Raw genomic sequence first — 22954 nt, forward strand, 5'->3', positions numbered from 1 at the left:
TTTTCAAGGACTGCAATGATTTTTTAAGGAATTTTAAGCACTTGAAAATTAACTTTTTCCCCAGGGATTTTCAAGGAGGATACGAACCTTTCCCTACATGTCAGTTCCCTAAATTGACAATTCCTATGCTCCAGGCCATCATGGCGACTAGAAAATCGGTATTGGCACCAAACATTCTCTGCATGTGACTGCTAGATTGGAAAATCACAGGATCACAAAAAGAATTTCATATTTCACTACAGTGTGCCTTTCGACATGAGAAGGAGGTGGGTTCAGTTTGGGAAACACTCCAGTTTCCCAAACTTTTTGTTCCATCCCCACCTTCTGAAAAATCATAATATATAACTTCAATAATAATACTCTATTCATATTTTTCTAATCACCATCACCGAATAATACCCCAACTCCTTGAGTTGTCTGAGCAATAATTTCACGCTCAGCTCTCTTTCACACCTTCCGAAGTTTTGTAATTTTTGAACTCCGGATAATCGAGATCCTACTGTACTTTGTATTTCAATAACAATTCTTTTTCCAAACAATGTTTGTCGTAAAAGCTTTTGGCCTCAAGAATATCTGTATAAGCCTTTAATGTACTCGCAAAATGCCCCCAAAATTAGAGAAACTGTTAATTACCTATAGTACTTACCAAGAAATACTGATGATCTGCTTTAAGCTGGGCCTTGATGAAGGATACAAGGACCAGCCTTAGGACTTAAGCATAGATGGCAGCAGGCCTGTTTCCAGAAATTTCGTTTGGAGGGGGACCAAAGTGGTAGAACAATAGATTTGGTGGCTATCTTTTCCCCTTTATTTCAGACATTTTCTCCCATATCGGGGTGGGGACCCCCCCCCCCCCCCCCGCTACATCCTTGGATGACGGTATCTATGACTGAAAATTTCAAGAAAGTTCTTGCGCCTCCCTCAGGGAAACATTTCCAATACACCTGGCTGCCCATTCGTGTGCATGTTTGTGTTCTTCACACAAATTGCCATGGCTTTTTTTTTTCGGTATTCACCTATATATATGTGTGTGTGTTTGTGTATACTCCGCCTCACTCCGGGGCAGTAGTAGAGACGGAGCATGCCACGGTTTCTAGAATATGTGGGAGCATGCTACTTCAGTACAGGCTACTTCAATAGTCAAAGCGCTGCTGAAAGGACGCCGTAAATGACCTTCCCAGAGGGGTATAATGTCAACACCCATAGGCGTAAACTTGTATCCTGCCCATGGGCCCCGAGCCCCCCCCCCAAAAATCCGTGTGAATGGTATCCTCATTTGGCTACAACGAAAAAAAATTGTCCTAATTATTGTAAACAAATACACACACATACACATTACACAAATACTTGACAATAACACACAAAAAGGAATACAAAAGAAGAAAAAAAATGACATACACATATAACGAATATACACTATGTGGCCCAAAGGGACACTAAGCCCTTCCAGGAAGTCAAAAAGACATTGTATTACATTTTTTTCGCCGCCATTGTGAGCCGCCAAGTATGCAGTGTAGTTATAGAAAAACATATAAGAAATTTAAGACATGATGTATAACAGTTCAATGTAAAATGACAATCCATATTTAGTGAAATTTAAACATGATGCAAGTATGTTCTGGGTACAACATTACTGTACCCAGATGGGTACACATGGTACATATGGTATTCACATAAAAATATATAGTTTTAAGTGAGTTCTATATGTAAAAAAAAGTTTTTGATTTTATATTTATCTAACTTTTTTATGAACAGTTTCAGAACATGTCATCATAATTTTGAATGCTTTTTGCATGTTTGTAAATTTCATATTTGTGGTTAGTAGTATTTGTAGTTGATTTTTTTGACTGAAATGAATTCATAAGTTTAGGAGCAGTAAATGAGAAACACTTTTGAAAAAGATGTTTTTTTGTTTTCGGCCCTTCAAAATCATGTTTGAATCTCTCTGCTGTTGTATTTGTTTTTCTCTGAAGCCAATTTTTGTTTTTCGTCACAAAGTTTATCGTTCGGTAAATATATAATTGTCTGATGTCTAGTGTGTGACAGTTAATTTTTCTATCATTTCCAGTATAGGCCTGTGTTAGCATATTTCTTACCTTGTTATATGTGTTACTTAGTTGTATATTACAATGATATGCTCCACCCCACGCACACAAACCATAAGTTATAATTGAGAAAACCCACGCGTATAAGACATCTTCGAAAAAATCCTCCCTTATCAAATACTTGAGTTTGTACAAAAGAACTGTGTAAAATCAAATTTTTTTTGTTATTTTATCACAATGAATATTCCATTTCAAGTCATCCTGTATTGTTACCCCTAAGTATACGTATTCATACACTCTTTGAATTCCTTGGCATGTGCAGTTTTGTTGTGCTTGAGGATGACAGATATGAATTTTAATGGGGATTTCTGTGTCGGTATTTAAGCCTCTCATTTTAGTAATCTGATATTTGGTCTTTTGCACGTTCAATTCAAGTTTGTTTGCAACCATCCACTGATTAATACATCTCTCGATCATCCTCTGTCTTTGTTATTAAAGTTGATATGTTGTCATCCTCTTATGTACAGGGCTGTGTCATTGGCAAATGAAATTAATTGACCGTTTAGTTTCAGTTTACAGAAGTCGTTTATGTAAATGAGAAATAATGTGGGACCGAAAACAGATCCCTGGGGGACCCTTTTTTGAATCTGGAAGTAACTACTCATTTATAACTACTGCTTGTTGTCTGTCAAAGTAATATGTTTTGAACCATTCCAATACTCGTCCTCGTATACCAGCTCTATGTAATTTTTTTTTTTAATATAGTCAAATCTACATTATCAAATGCTTGTTTTACATCTAAATAAACAACAATAGAGTATTTATTGTTATTGTAGCCGGTATTTAAATAGTGATAGATTTTGATTATAGCCATTTCAGTGGGTTTTTTTTTTGAAAACCGAATTGATTCGGGGCCAAATATTTGTTATGGTTCAAAAAACCTATTAGTTGTTGATTTATAAATATTTAGATTATTTTAGAGAAAACTGGAAGAACCGATATTGGTCTGTAGTTTATCATTGCATTTGGGTCTCCTTTTTTATAAACTGGGTAGACAAGAGAAAATTTTAATACATTGTAGAAAAAATTCTACTGATAGATGAATCAATGAGATGTTTAAGTACATCAGTATTGTAAGATGCAATAATTTTTAACATTTTTGGAGTTAGGCCATCATATCCAGTTGCTTTAGTTTCATTTAATTCATTTATTGTTCTTTTCAAGAAAGGGATGTCAATATCCATGCATACCATTGAGTTTATAGCATCATTCCTGCTTTGAAAAGTACTTGCACCAAGATTTATATTATTTAAATTTCTTTCAATAAATTCTTTGTTAAATTCATTTGCTAAAACTTGTGGATGCTGATGAATTGGTAGAACTTGCTTTCCACTATTTTTATTGAGCACAAAATTGTTTAAGCATTTCCATTGCTTCCGTTTGTCAGTACATTCAACAAATTTAGCCTTTTGATACTCTTGTTTAGCTTTTCGTATTGAAATTTCCAACATTTTATCATAATTTTTGTATTCTATTTCATACAATATTATATTAGGATATTTTCTATATTTTTTATACAATTTTTCTTTGATATTTATCTTTTCTATTAGTTCTTTAGTAATCCATTTATTTTTGCTTTTTTTAGTAATGTTTGATGATAAGGTTTGAGTTGAGAGTAATTATGTCTAGGAAACGTTGATATATTTTTTTGGTTTCAATTTCATAAAAAACATTTTCAAAAGATATGTTTGAGATGAAATTTTCAAATCTTTTATAGTTAATTTTTGTCTTAATATAATCCGGGTCATTTTTGATACATTGCTGGTCATAAAATCAGAAAAATTTGTACCATTCTTAAACTACAATTTAGCAATTGCATATCAAAATTTTTAGGTGCCAATATACCAGTTTTCTAGTCGTCATTACGACCTGAAGCATGGGGTTTGTCAAGTCTGTTTGGTTATTCCTGGTGGTTTAACTGTTGTGGCTTTGGTTTTTCCATGTTCTTCTTCCTCATCATTACCCCGGATAATAAAGATTCTGCTGCTGTTTGAAATTCTCTACTGCCAAGTTACTTACCAAGTTTAAGCACGAAGCAACAAAATAATAAAAAATAAACATTCCTCCATTCAATACAAATACGGTCAAACCTCGCTACAACGATACTCGATATAATGATAAATTCCCTAAAACGATATGTTCTGAAATCTTGTTTGGAATTGTCTATAGTGTAATGTTAAACTCTCCTCCATAAAACGATATACAGGGCAACAACTACGAGAGAGCAGGCGAGTCTGGTGCCCCAGGCGCTGTACCTGAGGGGTGCAGATATGGCGCCTTCACACCTCCTCCAACTCAACATTTCAAGGGGGAGGGTGCCAAAATGCATGTCTGCCGATCAGATGTCATAAGCAAAAATATTTATCTTCCTACTTGAATATGTATTTTTGTGCAGTCATTTTTGGTGTGACTAGTGCAGGGCTAGAACAATCGGAAAAAAATTTAGACGCAAAGATTTTATCTCCCGACAAAATCCGCCCGAAATAATGTATTTTTTTTTATTTCTCTGGGATTTAGGGACCCCTTCCCATGCTGGCAAAAATGCTAACAATTTCCGATAGTTTTATGCAGTTCTCAGACTTTGTTTCAGTTATCGTAAGTAAAAAAAAATTAAGCACCAGTGTCAACCTTTTAGTCGTTATGGTGACCGTGAGCATGGGATTTTTCAAGCCCCGGACTCAGGGGCAGCTTAAGCAAGGGTGCAAGAGGTGCGGTGGTGCACCCAGGCGGTAGGTTGTTAGGGGCGGCATCTTGGACTTTCATTGGACACAAAAATTTTTATTTTCGTTTGCCCACTTGCCCGGTCCTGAAACATGAATGAGAAAGAAACGCCTCCATCTCATTCACTCTGACTTTCACGTCCTTCATTTCTTTCTTCAGGTTGAGGTTTTCTAATTTTAGTTCTTGATTTTGTTTGTGTATATATTCAATGTATGATTTCATATTGTCCATTGTTTTCACGAGATCTTCTACACACTGTGAGTTGTAGCTGATTGAATTTGTTATATCAATCATTTCCTTGTTTATTTCGTTTTGCTTTGTCGATATATTTTGAATTGCCACATGAAAAGTACCTTTCATTTCCTGTCGGAAAATCTCCAGTACCTTTTCTATTTGTTCCAATCTTGCATCTGTGCCGGCTGGTGCTTGTTGCACTTCAGCTATTTCCACATCAGTTTTGCACTGCGAGCACAAATAGGCATCCCTTTTTCCCTTGGTCATTTTTCGGTGAACCATCTCTGTAATTCCCACGCAGACAGGATGTAGCAATTTTGTGCATTTTTTGCACTTCATTACCTCATTTTTGTCCACAATAACGTTCTTGCACTTTGCGCATTCCATCTTTATTTAAAAATCGTTTTTCTATACCTTGATGTTTTTTAGTTAAAGGTTTTTGCTCATAGATGTCACTACCAGCGTTCTTTTTTATTCTTATTTCTAAGCACATTTTTTCACATAGAATTTTTAACTCTCATTCAAGGTATTTTTTTAATGTTTTCCTAATGTAATTTTATCATTTTTAGACACTTGGTACTCACATTTATCGAAGTAAATATCCTTCCATGCACTGTTGGTCAATAATTCGCCTAATAAATGAAAATATTGAAGAGCTGCTACACACACGTTGTTTGTCAGCAAGGCGGCATTGCCAACAACCATTATGAATTAGATAATGTAAACAATCGACTCAAAATTTTAGTTCTTTTAAATACTCTCGATGATCTTTGGCTTTCTTGTTACACGCCAATAATTCTCTCTCATTTCTTCCCTGCCACTCAGTCCCCCCCAGTTCCACCCTCCTTAGGTGACAATCCTTTCTGTTTTTGTTTGTTCATCCGGTCTTTTATTGTTTGCCTGACCAAACTCAAGAGTGTCTCTTCTTTTGTTCACTGTGACCAAGGGAAAGGGAGCCGCGTGGCACCAACACGAAAGGAAGCCTAAAGATGTGTGGTGGAAAAGGGACCTACACACAGAACATTGTGGGGGGTGGGTGCTGAAAGATGCGGGTTGTCCCGTGTATATGGGACTCAAGCAAGTACGCAGGAGAGAGAAGGGCATTGCATTGTTTTTTCGGAAATTATTGGGGGGGGGGGAGAGCTCAGCCCCCTTACAAAATTTATTCCGGGGGGGGGGAGGGCTCAAATGTCCTCATCCCATAGGTTTTGGCGCATATGTGTGGTGGTAGTGAGAATCGGAAGGTCAATAATATTGAAATCAAGATAAGAAAAATTACACTCTGTACAGGATAGTCACCAGAACCTAGGGGCTGAGGCCATTTAAGTCCCCCGCAAGAAATTTTGTAAGGGTACTGAGCCCCCCCCCCCCCCAATAATTTCTGAAAAAGCAATGCCTATGTTCGCCTTTTCAGGGGTGCAGTTGGCCCTGAGTTCATTTTAATGAACGATAACGTGAGGCCACATAGAGCTCTTCTGCTCGACGATTTTCTAGAGAGTGAGGATATTCGCCGAATGGATTGGCCAGCCAGATCTCCAGACCTTAACCCTATAGAGCATGTCTGGGACGCTCTGGAGAGGGCAATTGTAACTCGCAATTTTCCTCCAGGAACCATCCAGGGAATGAAAACAGCGTTGCTGAATGAGTGGGACCAATTGCCACAGGAAATGATAAACTGCCTTATTTCAAGTATGAAATCATGCTGCAAGACCTGTATATCTGTAAGTGGGGACCATACCCCCTATTAACCCATTTTTTTGTTTATTCTGCAACCGCTGTTTCATACCTTCCGACTCCAACGAGTGTTACGCACGATCATGCGTGTGTATTACAATTATTGAATGGTTATTTGTTTTGTATTGTATCAATGTATGTACATATCAAATTTCATTAAAATTGGTACAGTAGTTCTAGAGATAATCGACCAAGTCTGCAAATTCTCTTAATTTCTTACACCAGTGTAGGTTGAAGAACGGATCATCGCTAAAATCAAATAGATTAAAAAAAAACGGGACACACTACTCGAAAAGGGGGACGTATGGTCAGGAAAAAATATATGTAAATAATTATTCCCTGTACAGAGAAATGACTCGCATACTTTGAGCAACACCAATCATTTGTGACTTCCGGCGTCCTTGCTACTGAAGAAGGAACTTCATACAGTTCCGAAACGCATCTAGCTGATATTTCTTCCATTTTGGGTATATTTATGTTGGTGTTTTCCCCCTAATTTATTGTCTCACCCAAAAGTCAATTAATTTCTATAGTATTGTCATAATTAACATAAAAAATAACAGGAGATCTGTGTTGGTGAAAAAACTATAGGCAGTGCCGTCTTAATCCCACCCGGGCCTCACAAAAATGAGATTCGGTTGAAATTTTCTAGAATTTACGGGGTAGGGCCTCAGGAAAACCAATTAGCCCGGGGCCCATGATGCTCTTGAGACGGCCCTGACTATAGGTAATGTTTGAGAATGTGTTTGATCTCGATAATATGTTATCAAATGAATTCTATTTTATTAAAATCAATAGGTTGCTGATATTGGAGAAGGAGAAGCCCGTCGTTATTTTGATCATGCATTGACTCTTCGTAGTACAATAATTTTTTTACGCAACAACCCTCATGTACTACCAATATACGAGAAAGATAGAAACGGCATGGGGTTAGATCTTATTCGCTGTGAGAGTTTGCAAAACCTTGAAGAGGAAACTTGTACTCGTCTATTGAAAAAAAATTACAAGTAATATAATGAAAACTTTCATTTCATAATTTTCAGTTCATCTTAAGTATGTATTTGAAAATATTGGTTATGATGTTTATCTTCCAGATTGTTAATCTCAATGGCACCACTTAGTAATGAAATACGGCCAGTAAGCAGCTATAAGCCACCTCATTTGGGACCACCCATTCCAGAGGTACTAATTTGCTCATAAATAATTCGCCATTATTGATAAGCTACTTGTTGTGTTTCCTTTTTTGCATATATTGTTTACATAAGAGTTTTTCCCCCTGGACTTTTGTTTCAGAAAAAACGGTGGGTCTTATAACCCTTTAAGCCCGAGATTGAACGATCGTGCTGTTGAAATACTTAACATTCATGTTTTCAAAAATTTCCCGGTCTTAAAAGAATAGGAAAAACAAAAATGCCTATAATTTAACATTGTTAACTCGACTACCCTGGTAATTTGATGTATATTATTATCATAATTGGCACAGTACTAACAAAGCCTCCTAGATACTACAAGCCGGAAACATATCTTCGTGACGTCACAAGCCGGGTCCTACCGTTTACACGCTTCGCATTTACAACTCGCGACCAACATGTATTTTTTGACATTTGGAAGGAAAAATTCATGACGAATTTTAATTTTTTTATTACAATCATTACCTAGTATGGTATACTGGAAATATTAAATTATTGAATTAAAAATAAAAAAGATAGAAGTTTCAAATTCTCTGCCAACAAGTATTTCCAAATGTTTTTTGCTCCCAAGCAAATATATTTGAAAAATCAGGGTATATATTTGACTGTGTGTGTGTTCAGTGACTTTTTATTTTTTTATTTATATAAAATATGACTTATTAGAGTTTGTATTTAAAATAAAAGGATACACAGGTAATGTACAAAAATAAAGAAAACAACGTCATTAAAGTATTTTTTATTCACTGAGCTACACTCATATTATCAATTCTAATTCAAAGGGAAATTGGTTGCTTCTCTAATGAATATAAAATTTTTGTAAATGTTCAAATTTATTAACTCTATAAAAACCAATCCGGCCGTAGACGGCTCTACATGCAAACAGCCAAACCGCTCGTAGCCGGCCGAGATGGGGGGTATGGGTATATAAGACATTTTTGTGAAAGGGCAGGGAGGGATGATTGACAGCTGTCGTCAGAGGTGGGAACGAGAAAGACAAGCGTATACGCCCCATCAGTTGGATTCCGGAAGCTCCACTTCGATAAAGCTGACTGTTGTTTGCAACAATACAACAAAACGAGAGGTTACACTATCATGTTGTTACCCACGACGTTGGCGAAATAATTTTGGGAAAATAATTTTAAAATTATCAAGATGTGTTAAATTTTATTGCTTATAATAGATTATATTATTTAGATATTTAGAATTTATGGTATCTTGTACTTCTGCAATTGTTGCGTTTTCCTGGAACTTGACTTACAATTCGAGCCAGCTTATGTGCAAAAAAAAGGACACGCAGCATCAAATAATTTTGTTTTATTTGTTGCATACCAACACAATTTATTGAGCCTGTCATAACAGGTGCTCTATCTGAACAAAATCCTGGCAATTTATTAATTGGAACATTGCTACATTTCCGAAAGTTCGGTGTCATTTGTGTAATGTTATCCGTACTGAACTTCTGAAAGCCTCCATCTTCTGAAATTTTCAGAAAATGTTTTATTCTTTTTTATTACAATTATGTCGATACTCTCATGAAAAGAACTTTCCTTTACCCAAAATTCGGAGAAGTATTTTACTCCTAATAAGATTTTTAGAAGTGAAAATGAATTTTAATGTACTATTGTAACAATTATTGTTATGGGGATGATGCCCCTCGTATCGAATGAAAAACATGAAAAGATTCTCTACATGAGCTGAAATGAATTTTTACTAGGAAACTGGGAACGGTCCTGCTTGAAAATGTTCACAACCTTGAGACTCCTTTCCTAACGGCCATATGCTTCGCAAGTTCTGTTACTTTGTCTAATGGTTATATATTTGGATCATGCGTTAGAGAGGGACAGCTGCCCAGTACGGAAAATTTGAGGGGGGTGGCAATTTTAGTGACAAAAATGTATAAAAGCACTTTGTTGTGATTCTGGGAGTTGGAAAATCAAGCCGCAAAAATTAGCGCCCACTCCTCCGGGGCACCATGTCTGCCTGTCCCCCACCCCTAGTTGCGGCCCTGGTCATCAATACGCATATTTTCAGTTCACACAAAGAAAACCTTCTATGTTTGGATAAACATGACTAATCGCCGACCGATATCATTTACTAGGACTGTAAAAGCAATACAAAAAAATTTGTAAAAAGCAAAAAAATTACGGTATGTTTTTTTGTGTAAAAAAACATAAGGCATGTTGCAAAGGGACATTAACATGCACATGAACTGAGCCCGTGATAGTAGTATAATACTAGTAGTATATTTCATTTTGTGCACAATTTTGCAAGTGTTGTTTTATTTCTTTAGCGTATTACTAAGGTTTTTGATTGTTAGTTGAGAGGTTAGTACACAAACCTCTAGCAATACAATTTGACTTCCTTCTGGGACGGCTGCCTTTAGGGTTTGGCACCAGACTGCACAGGCTGAACTATGCCCATTTTTGTGCATAAAATGGCTGTGCAATGATAAAAAAAACCCACCTAAATAAAGAATGTGGGAGGGGGGACACATTGTTACAGGAGGAGCCTAGCGAGCTATAGCAAAGGGCGGCAGGTTTGAGGAATAAGTGGCCGAGAAAATTAGTAGAATGTGAAAAGAGTGGCAAAATCATAAATCAGTTTCTGCCTAGAGAGTGAGTGACCTAGAGCAGGGCTTGACAAATCAAAAAATAATTTAAGCACCAACCAAATTTCATAGGAGCCAAGCATTTTTTTTAAATAATGGCTTTATTTTGAAAATAATGCTTTTTTTCAGCTTATCAAGGACTCAGCAACCCTTCTCCATGTTGGTAGACACACTGACATAATTACCAAAAACTTTGTTATCCTAACACTTCAATTTAGCAATCAAACATATAACATTTTAGGCACCAATGCCAAATTTCTATATTCGTCACAGTGACCTGGTGCCTGGGAATTGTGAAACCCTGACTTAGAGCGTGTGCAAGTACGTGGATGACCAAAAGAGAAAGCGAGTGACCCCAGGTCGGTGAGCGATCAAAAGCGTGACCTAGAATAGTTGCAAGCGTGCTAATGACCAAGCATAGAAGTACAGAGCGAGGGACCTGGTTAATGAGCGATCAAAATCGTGACCTTGATCGGGTGCAAGCATGTGGATGACCAAAACGTAACCTCGTGCTAATGACCAAGCATAGAACTACAGAGCGAGGGACCTGGTTAATGAGCGATCAAAATCGTGACCTTGATCGGGTGCAAGCATGTGGATGACCAAAACGTAACCTAAAGAGTGACTATGCCAGGTCAGTGAGCAATCAAAATCGTGGCATAGAGCGTATGCTATCATGTGAGTGACCAAAAGGGGGGAACGTAGAGATTGTGTGAGCACGTGAATGACCGAAACAGTATGCCAGCATGTGAGTGGCCCAAAGCATGATTTACAGACACAGGCGTTTTCACAGGAGCGGGAGTCCAAGACGGATACTTCCCAGGGTGGTGAATTCTAGGAATAAGTGGTCAAGAATATTAGAATAGAATGGGAGAAGGGAGGCAAAACAGTAAATACGCCTCTGATTGTTGCCCGATTGTAGTAGTATCTGAGCATGAGACTTCTTCATTTTCTACGGATCTAGCGTTTTGATAAACATCTGCGGTTACTACCAACTGGGGTTAGGATTATTGATAAGAAGACAGTCAACGTGAGCAAAAAAGGCACGGCTGTAATTTGTTCAGGGGATTTATGTCCTTTCATTGTCAAGTTTGAAAAACTCATTTTCGCAAAAGGGACACTTCCACATAGTGATTTTACCTCTCTTTTTCTTACGAAGCAGATAATACCTTATAAGTGGGCTGTTTTTATGGGAGTGTTCCAAATAAAGTACACTGGCACTGGATTAGTACGTGAATACATACAACAAAATTGATTGTAAAGTTTTCGTATGGCTCCCAAATCGAGTTTTCTATCGCTTCTAGGTAGTGCATTCAGAAAATGGCCAGCCCCTTTTCTTCCCCACAGATACGATCTTATCCAAAGGTCAACGTTGGTTTTACTAATAGATATTTTTCTTCAAAACTCACATTCCATTTCTATCCAAACGTGAATAGGTTGACCTTTTTCCTTACTCTTGAGAGTTTTAAATATTTATCATTTCTATGTTTAAGTTGTCAATTATCGATTTGAAGCATCACTTTCGATTTGGAAAATGCCTAAAGAAAGTCTCGTGTATGAAGAAATTCGTCGTATTTTGTTTCATGAGGATTCAGGTGATTCCAATTGAAAGTTCCGACAGCGAGTATATAGTCACGAACAAGAGACCACAAGTACATGTATATCATAGCTATAAGGAGATAGGATAGTGGATAATATATCGTCATAAGCAGAGGCGTAAGCAGGGAGGTGCATAGAGGGTCTGTATCCCCTCCTCCAAGTCAACCAAAAATTAAAAAAAAATTATTTCGGTAAAAAAATGCAATATCGAAACTAAATACCTTTTATATGCTATGTTAACCAATAAGAAGGGGATTCCCTCTCTGATTACTTTTTATCACAAGCATAAGCGTGGACAAAGATCATTGGCGTACGTGAGGGGGGGATATTGAGGTTCTAATCCCTCCCCTCAAACCGAGATTATAGTGTTATTTTGCAGGAAAAAACGTAACCTCCCCCCCAGAAGGAAAAAATTTTGAACCCCTACCCCCTCGAGAAAATTCTGCAGACGCCTATGACAGAAATACACAGAAAATGCAAGAGGGCCACAGTTAAGAGGAGGGGAGTTCGAATGACAATTGAATGATTGTCCGTATATTTGTGAATATCATGTCGCTTTTGTATGCATGGGTAAACATAATGCACTTCCATATCACCCCCCCGCAATCACAAGAAGAGTTGGAAGAAGCTCAATATGGCTGGAACTAGAGGCACAGTAGCAGGGTGAAGTTTTTCAAGGAGATATACTGTGCATAAGCACTTTTTGCAACTTTGAAAGCGGAAAAATTAAGTTTATTCCCACACCTCCAATACGTTGCGATCATGTTCCTAGTTGTACGCCTCTAAGTTTCAACGTATCACCAGCAACAAATGTGCGAAAATATTTCGTTACATCTTCACTTTTTGTTTTCTAATGGAGGAGGCGAACCAGAGCCGTAACTGGAGGGGGGGGGGCAGACGGATCTCGTGCCCCGCGCGCTGGACCAGAGGGGCGCAAATTTCATTCTCAAACCTTACCCTCAACATTACAAAGGGGTGCCAAAATGCGCACTTGCCCCAGGTGACAAGCATCTGGTTGCGGCCCTGGGGAGAACGTCAGTTATTCGTAATTTCTCTGACAGAACCAAAAATAAATTAGATTCCTCTTTTGTCGGCAGAATTTTGCCAATATTTTTACTACTCTTTGTCAAAAGTCAGCATAGCACAGATACTCCCCTCAAAAAAATGACACCAGGCTGGACCCAATTTCATGTTTTTACAAGCTTCGTACTGTCGCCCTTCTCGTAATCAAAAATCCACGAATACACCCCCTCCCCCTCCTGATGCTAACGTAAAATTGGAATGGGGCCTGAATTTTTTTGATAAAGCTTATTTGTTTTCATATCGAGACACACGAAAGTTTATATCTGGAAGCACTTGTCTTTTCTAATTTTTGAAGTTGTCCTTTGAATTAAAAATTCATATATTAATAGTTCACTTCTACAAAATAAAAAAAATCGAGAAAAGGAAAAAATAATTGGCAAAGTTGGCGAGAATATCTGGAAGAGAAAGGGCGATATACCGCCGCTCACGAATAAATAACTAACCGGACCTTCAGCTGGACCCGTATACGCGTACAGGAATAAAATGAACTCGTATGCATATATACACGTCTTTCATGAAGAAAAAAGAGTTGGGTGCCTACTCTTTTACATAAAAGAAAAATGCTGTAGATTTCAGTTTACAATTTGTCTCCACAGGGTATTTTGAAACGACAAAATGAACAGCAACGCTGTGGCCGGCATGAATAGGAACTGAATGGAAGGAAGGACGGGGGATTAGGTGAGAGGTGAAAGTTTGGATGAGTCCATTTCAGAAAGCAAAAATAGGTTATTTTCACGAGCCTCCCAGTATCCTTCAAGAATCGGTAAAGGGTTAATCTATGAGAGAAACTTCGAAAACACATTTCAAAATTTTGAAATGTGTTTTCGAAAATTTTTTACTAGTATACATATACTAGTAATTACACATTATAGAAAGTCTTACTCTTATTGCACTCATTTATTAAATTTCCATAAAATAAATTTTAGTTTCTAATTTTAAATGGTGAATTATGAATACTTATAAATAACATTTTATTTTCAGAATTTTAGTTGAAAATATTTAATATGGGATTGATTTTTTTTTTTAATATTAAGTTTCAAAATTAAAAAGACCTATATCTTCTGAAAAATGCAAAAAAATTTCCATACGTCTAATCAAAATGCACACATACACACACTTTTATACTTTTTCGGAAATACTTCAAATTTAAAAAAAAACTATTCAATGCAATTAAGATTGTTTTATAGAAGCAAGTTTCTTTTAATTGAAGAGTTCTTTTAATCTGAAGACTTGGCATTAAAGTTATCATTTTTAGTTTTTGTGTAATTATTCAGGAATACGTTAGATATCATTTTGATACAATCATGACAGACTTACCACAATCACAAATACCTTTGAATATTGTATTGATGCCAATTTGATAGAAAGACCTTTAATTGAAGCTTTCTTACAAAACGTTCATAGCTTAACATAAATTTTGGGCATCATCAAGCCAACTAACTTCTTTTATTTCAAGAAGTTCATAACATTTTCCTGCTAGATGTTTCACGTTTGAGTTCTGTACCATACTCTAGGACACCTACATTTTGTAGCAATACTTGAAGTAATATGCATGAGGTATATAATCAGTTTATTTGAATTCCTCACAAGGCGGTATGCAGCTGGATTGTTGAAATAAAATATCCATAATATCATTGTGGGGAATAGTGAGCAGCTTTCATAAAACTCAGTTCCAACTATCCATGCAGAAAAGATAAATTCACTTATTTTACCATGAAGTAACAGAGCAGCACCAAGACACCTACAAGAAAATGCAAGATGTTATAGGTGTAGTATTTATAATATACAGCATATAGGCAACAAAATTATTGAATTTTATAAAATATTCTGAATTGTGTGTGTGCAAGAATACTTACACAGGGAGATGACACATTTAAATTTATTGGTTCAAAATGTGAGTTAAATTTGCAAAATATTTTATTACTTATTTATAAAGTAGCCTATCCCTTCAGTAAAGGTAAAAGGGGGTTCCTGGAACAAATTACTTAGTACACACAAGGTTAGGAACACAAAAAGGCTCAAAAGGCGTTCGTTGTACGCATGTGAGCCACATGCAGGTGCTTCTTGGGACGAGAGGTTCCCCTCCCCGGTTTTATTACCACCCATTATAAAAGAAGAATGAACCCGTTTTCCACTTTCACTCTGATAAAAAAAGAAAAATGGAAGATGTGCATCGAAATCCGCAGAGTATGTGTGTGAGGGTAGTTATGGCGGTGTCAAACCATTATATGGAGCTCTAAAAGGGAAATTTTCTCGAGCAAAAATAAGAAACTGGTTAGAAGGGGGAAAAATCTTATATACTCCATCGTGAAAGAAGAAAAGATTTTCCCAGGAACCGTATTATATGTAGTTGGTGCAATGAATCAACAATTCCAAGCTTATTTAGTTGACATGCGAAACCTGGTAAAATACAACGACGGTTATCAGTATATCTTAACGTGTATCGATGTGTTGTCTAAATATGCCTGGGCTATCCGGCTCAGAGACAAAACTGGGTGGAGCGTTTGAACGAATATTTGCAGAAAGGCAACCACATGTTCTACAAACGGATAAAAGCACTGCAAAATGGATAAAATGGATGTGTGGAATTGGTGCTTAGAGTTCGTTATTTTTGTCATCGTATGTCTGTGCCGCACTTGATCGAAAAACGAAGACTTGTACAGCTCATGATGCAGTTGATTATGGGAAACGGTTCTGCAGACTACCTTTGCAGTTTTCCTTAGCCGTAACAATGCTGTACGTACATTTTTGAACGAAGACAGACAAATGATAGAATGGGGATACCGGGGCATACGTCCTTCATCAGCCCCAGCACTGCTTTTTTTATGAGGGTTGTTAAGGGGGTGATTTGGAGGGAAATTGGAAGTGTCGAATTCCTTCATGTTGAATTTTATCACACGGTGTAGATTTTGTAGATCGATTGCATACATTATTGACTCTGTGTCGGTGAAGAGAAGTTGAGCTTTTTCTCCAAACCGTGATTCAACCCACCGATAGTGAAAATCATACATTTTGATTTTACTTACATCCAACACCGAAAAAGCCAAGCCAGGATCTGTATACATATGCGCAGGGTCAATTTTGTAATAGTTCCTGCTAAGGTTCCTGAAACGTTCAACAAGTCTGATTTTATCTAAAGATCATGACAATCACCGAGATGTTAAATGCCGAATTTTTCCCATATGAGTTGTGTATGAGTAATCATCCGCACTTATATCGGTTCCAGTTAGACTGCTGAAAAAAGCTTCGTAGGGTGGTAATTCAGACTCTGAAAATCGAGAGAACAAGTCGATGTACTCTTAGAGGTACACCCCTTTCCTCAAAAGTAGGTCAGCATCTTCGAAAATGCTATCAGTCAATCGAAAATCTGAACAGGCAAGATTACCAACCAATTTATCTAAAGAAGCCCGAAGGAATTGAAATGAGTCTAAGAAACCTAAATCCCCAATCGAGAAAGAAATGAATTTCTCCAAATTATTAGGGATGGCTGAGATGTCCTGATCTTTGAAGAGCCCTGCTGCATGCATGACTATGCAAATTGCATGCATTATGCAACGCCGCAATGAACTCGCCCAATATGTGGTCATGGTGCCGAACTCTATCACCACCCAACGGTTTCTCACACGTCATGCATACAACCGCCTCTTGAAATTTTTCTCGTCTTGGGATATATTAAAGAGCTTCACTGTGTTAAGAATTTTTTGAATTCTAACGTTCTCCTTCACTAGCATGTGTAGGAATACCTGCACACAATCTTCTCCTCTCTACACCACTGAGGGTTTATAAAGTGGTGTTAGGGCCTACTATAATGTAACAGAAACCACTTGGTATATGTTTTTCTGTGTGGGTAGTGGATGAGTGTTGGGTTCGGAGTACAGCAAGAAATTTTCTCCAAGATGCACTCAAAGTCAGCGTAAATCGTGAAAGGAACACGTAGCTGTTGTGAATCTCTGAGCCATTTTTCATATTTCATTTTTCAGATGCATATTCATTGTAGATCGTAAGGTTTGCAATACTCTTCATGTTTGACGAACAAATTTTCTCTAGTAAACCTTTGTAGACAGTAAGGACAATAGAACCGATGCAGCTTTATGCTTAGTTAGAGGGGATAACAACCTACTCATGTTTTTTATTAGACTGTAATGACTGGTATTTTCGTAACATATATTTAACAAGTCAACGTCGTGAAGACATTGAGTTGCCTCTGTCACCCTCATCGTTAAAATTTCATTATCCGCTAACCCAGTGGTTCTCAACTTTTTTTTGTCCATGGCCCCCTTTTCAACCATTTCTCATTCCTGTGGCCCCCTTCGAACATGAATAATTTTCTACACCCCCTTCCTCCCCCCCCCCCCCCGTTTTCCCATTAGAAGATAGTTATTCAAAAATTGTCTGAAGTATAAATATTTTTGAATTTAATTTGATTAATTTTTAATTTATGAAAATAACAAAAAAGCAAAATAAACATAATAGAATACATTAAAAATAGAATAAATCCCTTGTGATCACAAAGTGTCTGTATCATCGTAATGTTAATTTTTGTGAAGTTTATTGTTTTGTGTTTTTCTCAGTTTGATTTGTATGTTTTATGTGTTGTGTCAGTCCAATTAAAAAAAAAATTTTTAATAAATGTAAACTCTGCGCTTGAAGACGGCACAATGTCATCAAGTTACTGTACTGGATGAAATTTTTATTATTCCCAAATTAGTTTTTTTGTGTAAAAGATTATGGTTTCATGGAGAAATGTCAGTTGTAGCTTCCAAAATACGCATTCTTATAATGATAAAAATCGCAAAAAGTGGTAGCAAGCAGTTTTGTTAATTTTATTCTCTTCATGTGGATAAAAGTAGTAATGAGGGAGTAGCCACACACAAATGAATCACAATTGAAAAGTTCAACCTTCCACATCGTTTTCAACAATAATACATGTATCAAGGATATAGGTTCATGTTGTAGCCCTACTATGAATTTAAAAAAATGAACTAAAATACGTGTGAAAATTTTTTAAATATTTGTTTGAACCATTCATTCCAGAGAAATCATGTACGCAGTGACAAAACTGTTCGTGTGAACATAATGATTCATTATCAAGGATTTCAAGCCTATCGGAAAATACAAATAAGCAGATTTTCAAATAAGAAAATTATCAGTTTGTTGACTCCAGTTTCGATACGGTGAAAATCTGATATTTCGTTGGATGACAAGCTACCTTCAAGTGGCTTTTTGGTTCATAACGTGGCTGCTCTTTCGCAGGCAAACGAAGCAACATGCGAGTTGACTTAAACCCAACACAATTATTTCACATAACAGTCCGTACTATATTTAATATACAGGACACATAGGTAATGGGGCACATGGCATTTTACTGGTGAACCATTGGTCCTAGGGGCATACTTCCAGTTGGAAAAAGTACCCGAATAATGTGTAGTACTCAGATATTTGATTCATGTTGCCAGGGGTTACATAGTTATTAAAATAAAAATGTTAACCTTTTTATGCGAACACCCTGTGCCTCAAAACCCAATTGGAAAGTTGTTTCCCAGTCTCCCACAAAAAAATTCAACGTGTCTAAGTTCAAATTTCAGGGGTCAGCACGGATCATGGCCTCAAAACTAGTGAAAATAGTGACCAAATTGTTTAAAAAAGTGAGCAAATAGTGACCAAAATGTTTAAAAAGTGACCAAATAGTGACCAAAATATTTTTAGAAAGAGACCAAATGGACAATGAATTTTGATTATTACCAATGAATGAATTGAAATTGAATTTAGTTTTAACTTTGCATTTCAATAGAACTCATTGGAATTGGTTTTTTTTTACATAATAGTGTGAAATAATTAAATCAAACTCAAATGCATTCTGCTAACCAGAAAAGCTTTGAATAACTTATCAAATTTATCAACAACTATGTGTGAGAGAATAACAGTAGCAATGCCTTCCCCCATGTTGCTTTCCACAACCCATCTTAAAATCAATTTAACCAGGAAAAACTTCAAAACGGGAAAAAGTTTTCACATTCAAAAAAAAAGAAGGGGAAAAAATAAAATAACACAAAATTTGATGAGAGAATTTGTCCCATCTACATTCCAGTGGATTTTTCATTCGTGTTATGCTATGAATGACAGTATACAAAATGTACTCAAACTTTTTTAGCTAGTACAAATTTGATTTACATACCTAGGTTTGTATAATACGTTCCAACAAATTTTAAGAAATTTACTATAATGATTAAAAACCACAAAATTAAATTTTTAACATTATTTTAAATTATTAAATTAAAAAATTACTTAAATTACTGAATTATAAATTATTTAATTATTATACGTTGAGGGAGGGGCAATCCACCCTCCCCCCAGCGTCAATGGCCTACTGATGTATACATATATATGATGTATATCAATTGTCATCGTGCCACACCCCTAAGACCTTCAAGTCTATCTCCACCTATGGCTGGACTGGGAAAAAAGTGGGTGAGTCTACTATTTTACAGGCGGGGGGGGGGGGGGGACCAAAATAATACTGCCTGCAAAAAAAACACATTTACTCCTTTACCCAGAAACACAGGGGTGGGAAGTGACGGGAAGTGACAAAGTCCATTTCGGAGCAGCTTTGAAGCAGCAAAATTCAGGATTCTGAGCAGTTTTGGAGCCGCAAATTCAGGATCCGGAGCAGTTTTGGAGCAGCAAAATATAGGATTCGGAACAGATATTTATAAATTGGAGCAGGGAAATTAACAAGAATATTTTCGTTAACCCCCCCCCCCCCCACCCCTTTTCAAAATAAAACAACTGCACTGTCTTTTGATATCAAACATCTTTTCATCAGCTTGTTTTTTGTTTTTGGTGTTTCAGGCTTTTGACAGCTTGTTTGAAAGAGAGGCTGTCATAAAATTTTTCACACCATTCTATTTAAGATGATTTTTGCTTACTGAGGGCACTATTGGCTGTCTGGAACCGCAGCACTTCAAATGGGCTAAAAATTTTCTATAAGTTTTCAATTTTTTCATACTTGGAAAGAAATTGTTGCAAAATGAAAGAGAATTTCGGAAGAATCAACACGACGTTTGGCAACTAAGTACTCATTATTTGGCGAGATTGGCGATCTGACACTCGTTATTCGGCAAAGTTTCTAAATTAGCATTCGTAATTCGGCGGAAACGCACTTTTTACTCCCGGAATGAAAATTTTTTTCACGAAACATCGGGATTTGACGCAATGACGATCGACTACAGTAATTTCTGCTGCTTCCAGAGGCGACTTTTTTTAAAACGGCAACTGACTCGCATTTACGCTTTAAAGCTGAACGACCATTGCAAACCATCTTCAGTTGCACGATCACGGATATTATCGGGGTTTCGCGATGGAAAGGCCGATAGTTTAAATAAGGCGTACAGTTTAATAAAACACGCTCTTAGAAAGAATCGTTTCGCGGTAAGCAGGTACAAAAATTTTTTGGCGTCCTTTCCGAAATTCCGGGCATACTGAAGCAGAATTAGCTATTTGGCGCAGAAAAATACGAAAACACACTATTGGAGCAGGATGGCGCAAGATGTTAATTTTGGCGCAGAGTTCCCACCCCTGGAAACAGTATTTTTTTGGAAACAGCCCCGTAATTTTTAACAGAAAAAGAGTCTCCGCGGCCTTCCCCGGTAAATTTCCCATGAACCTTGTAAGCACTAACGTGGCGACTTTTTTTCGCGCCAAGGAATCACCGTTTTGTGGTAGTCAATTCAAGATGGCTGACAAAGGGCACAATGAATAAACGCCAGGGCCTTCGCCACTTGCTGAGATCTCTTCCAGCCCAGCTTTCGTGGCAGAGTCTGGAACAAAGTGAGTGCACCTAACAGTCTGAGTGTGTAGACTTTTTAACGGGGAGATCGGCTCGCATTCGCGCCTTGAAATTGGGAACCACAGAAAACCAACGTCAGCCAACCACCACTGTGGCGCCGGTGGGGTTCGAACCCGGATCCTCGCGATGCGAGTCCGTCACTATGACCACTCGACCACCACAGCGGCTGACAAAGGGCACATAAAAAATTACAAAAATATATATAATTTATATGAATCAACCTAACATGCGGCAATATGCGAAAATAGATAGAAATATATCGGGAAAATTAGGATAAAATTAACACAAAAATCGAATCAACGACATACGGGGTTTATAAATGCGGTTGATAGAGTTTATGGATGCTGCTGTCAGGGTTACCTATTTTAGCGCGAAAAAAAGTCGCCACGTTAGCGCTGACTCCTCCCGTAATTTTCAACGAACAAAAACAAAGAATTCGCCCCCACCCGCTTTACCATGGCCGTAATACAATTGTTTTTTCTGAAGGGGAAAACACAATTTTACTGCTTCTTGACTGTGAAATTCGATAATTTTGCAAAGGAATTTTTATTGCCTCTTCGTAAATATGCTATTCCATCAAAAACGCCGTCCGAGGCATTGCCCCCCCCCCCCGCTCCCAGTTTTAGATCTGATCACGGTATGTAGCAACCCGGGTCGCAAGTACGAACGGAAATTTACTATCGCCAGGGGTCGGTATTCACTCTTTTTAACAGAAAAAGAGTAAACTCGGTACCTTTCCTCGTTCGATACCCGTGGAACCAGACCCCTGCCCTCTCCTATTGCGGCCATAACAGCGACTCGAGACAAAAACGTTTTAATAACTTCCGAGGTCTAAAAATGGGATTTTTTACACAACACCAAGAATGGAGCGCAAGATGTTGATATTAAGTCAAAAATCAGTATCGTGAAGATGCTCTAAATTAATTTACGGCCAGAAGCGGATAAAGGTCAGTTGACGGCCCGGGCATAAAAAAAATTAATATTAGGCCCTTTAAATTAAGAAAAAAAATGTAAAGTGGGGGGGGGGGGAGGGGGTAAAGGTGCACGCTCGGTGTGCCCACCGTTAAATCCGCCTCTATTTACGGCTCGAATGCATTAACTGAGTTTTTATCAGATTGATGACCAATTTTCATCTGATTTGGAAACTCTTGTGTTAAACTAAATGTTGAATTGCAGGATTCTGTGATCTTTTCATAAATAGTTCTCCTCTCGATCAAATTTGGGGCAATGGTTTCTTGCTGAGATTTAAATCCAGTTAGAAAAATAGTACGAATTTTATTTGTAGATAGAGATCGTGATTTTGAATCGGATAATTTTTTTTATTGTAAGTAAATTCAAAATACCTGCGAGCTTCTTTAACCTTGGCCAGCTACAAGAGTATTCTCCAAAGCGTATTAATAATACGCGCTTTGGTATTCTCCCGCTGTGCGTAAGTTAGCTTCTGCACAGGCTCTCTCTTAAATCGTCATTTCAAATAACAAAAAAAAATTAACAAAAGTAACGATAGAACAAACAACAAATGTAACTTGCTCGATGCTCCAAGAAAGGAATCCGGCCCTCAGGACTAAAACTTTTTAAAACAAATAAAATAAAGGATCAATTTTAAAATAAGATGAAAATGAAAGAACGAGTGAGCACATGGGGAAATAAGAAAGAATGGTAGTGGGGGGGGGGGAATTCTTTGTTGTAAGTATACGCATTTTATGCTAGTTTTTTTTCCGGCCGGCTTTTCCATAAAATGACGTTAAAATAAATCAAGTTATAAATAACTTGGTTTCTTTAACCAAGGAGCTTTCTTTCCAAGTGCCTTGAAATCAAGTTATGCTGACGTCAC

At 37.3% G+C, this 22954-nt stretch overlaps 1 protein-coding gene across 12 annotated transcripts in view; it reads left to right on the plus strand.

The window, feature by feature from the left end:
- LOC149080384 (protein FAM91A1) overlaps positions 1–22954 on the plus strand; it is a 609292-nt gene that overhangs the window by 382814 nt on the left and 203524 nt on the right. For all 12 annotated transcript variants that reach the window (XR_016193568.1, XM_089239515.1, XM_089239507.1 and 9 more), the window contains 2 exons: positions 7593–7801; positions 7889–7976. Coding sequence is in view for 11 of the 12 variants with exons in the window: in XM_089239515.1 (XP_089095641.1) it covers positions 7593–7801; positions 7889–7976 (297 nt within the window). In the remaining variant the exon portion in view is untranslated. The remainder of the gene's footprint in view (positions 1–7592; positions 7802–7888; positions 7977–22954) is intronic.

This window comes from Pholcus phalangioides, unplaced genomic scaffold, assembly GCF_987345545.1.
Source record: "Pholcus phalangioides strain wild (caught in Gottingen) unplaced genomic scaffold, Ppha-v1.0 ptg000011l_1, whole genome shotgun sequence".
Taxonomy (NCBI): Eukaryota; Metazoa; Arthropoda; class Arachnida; order Araneae; family Pholcidae; genus Pholcus; species Pholcus phalangioides.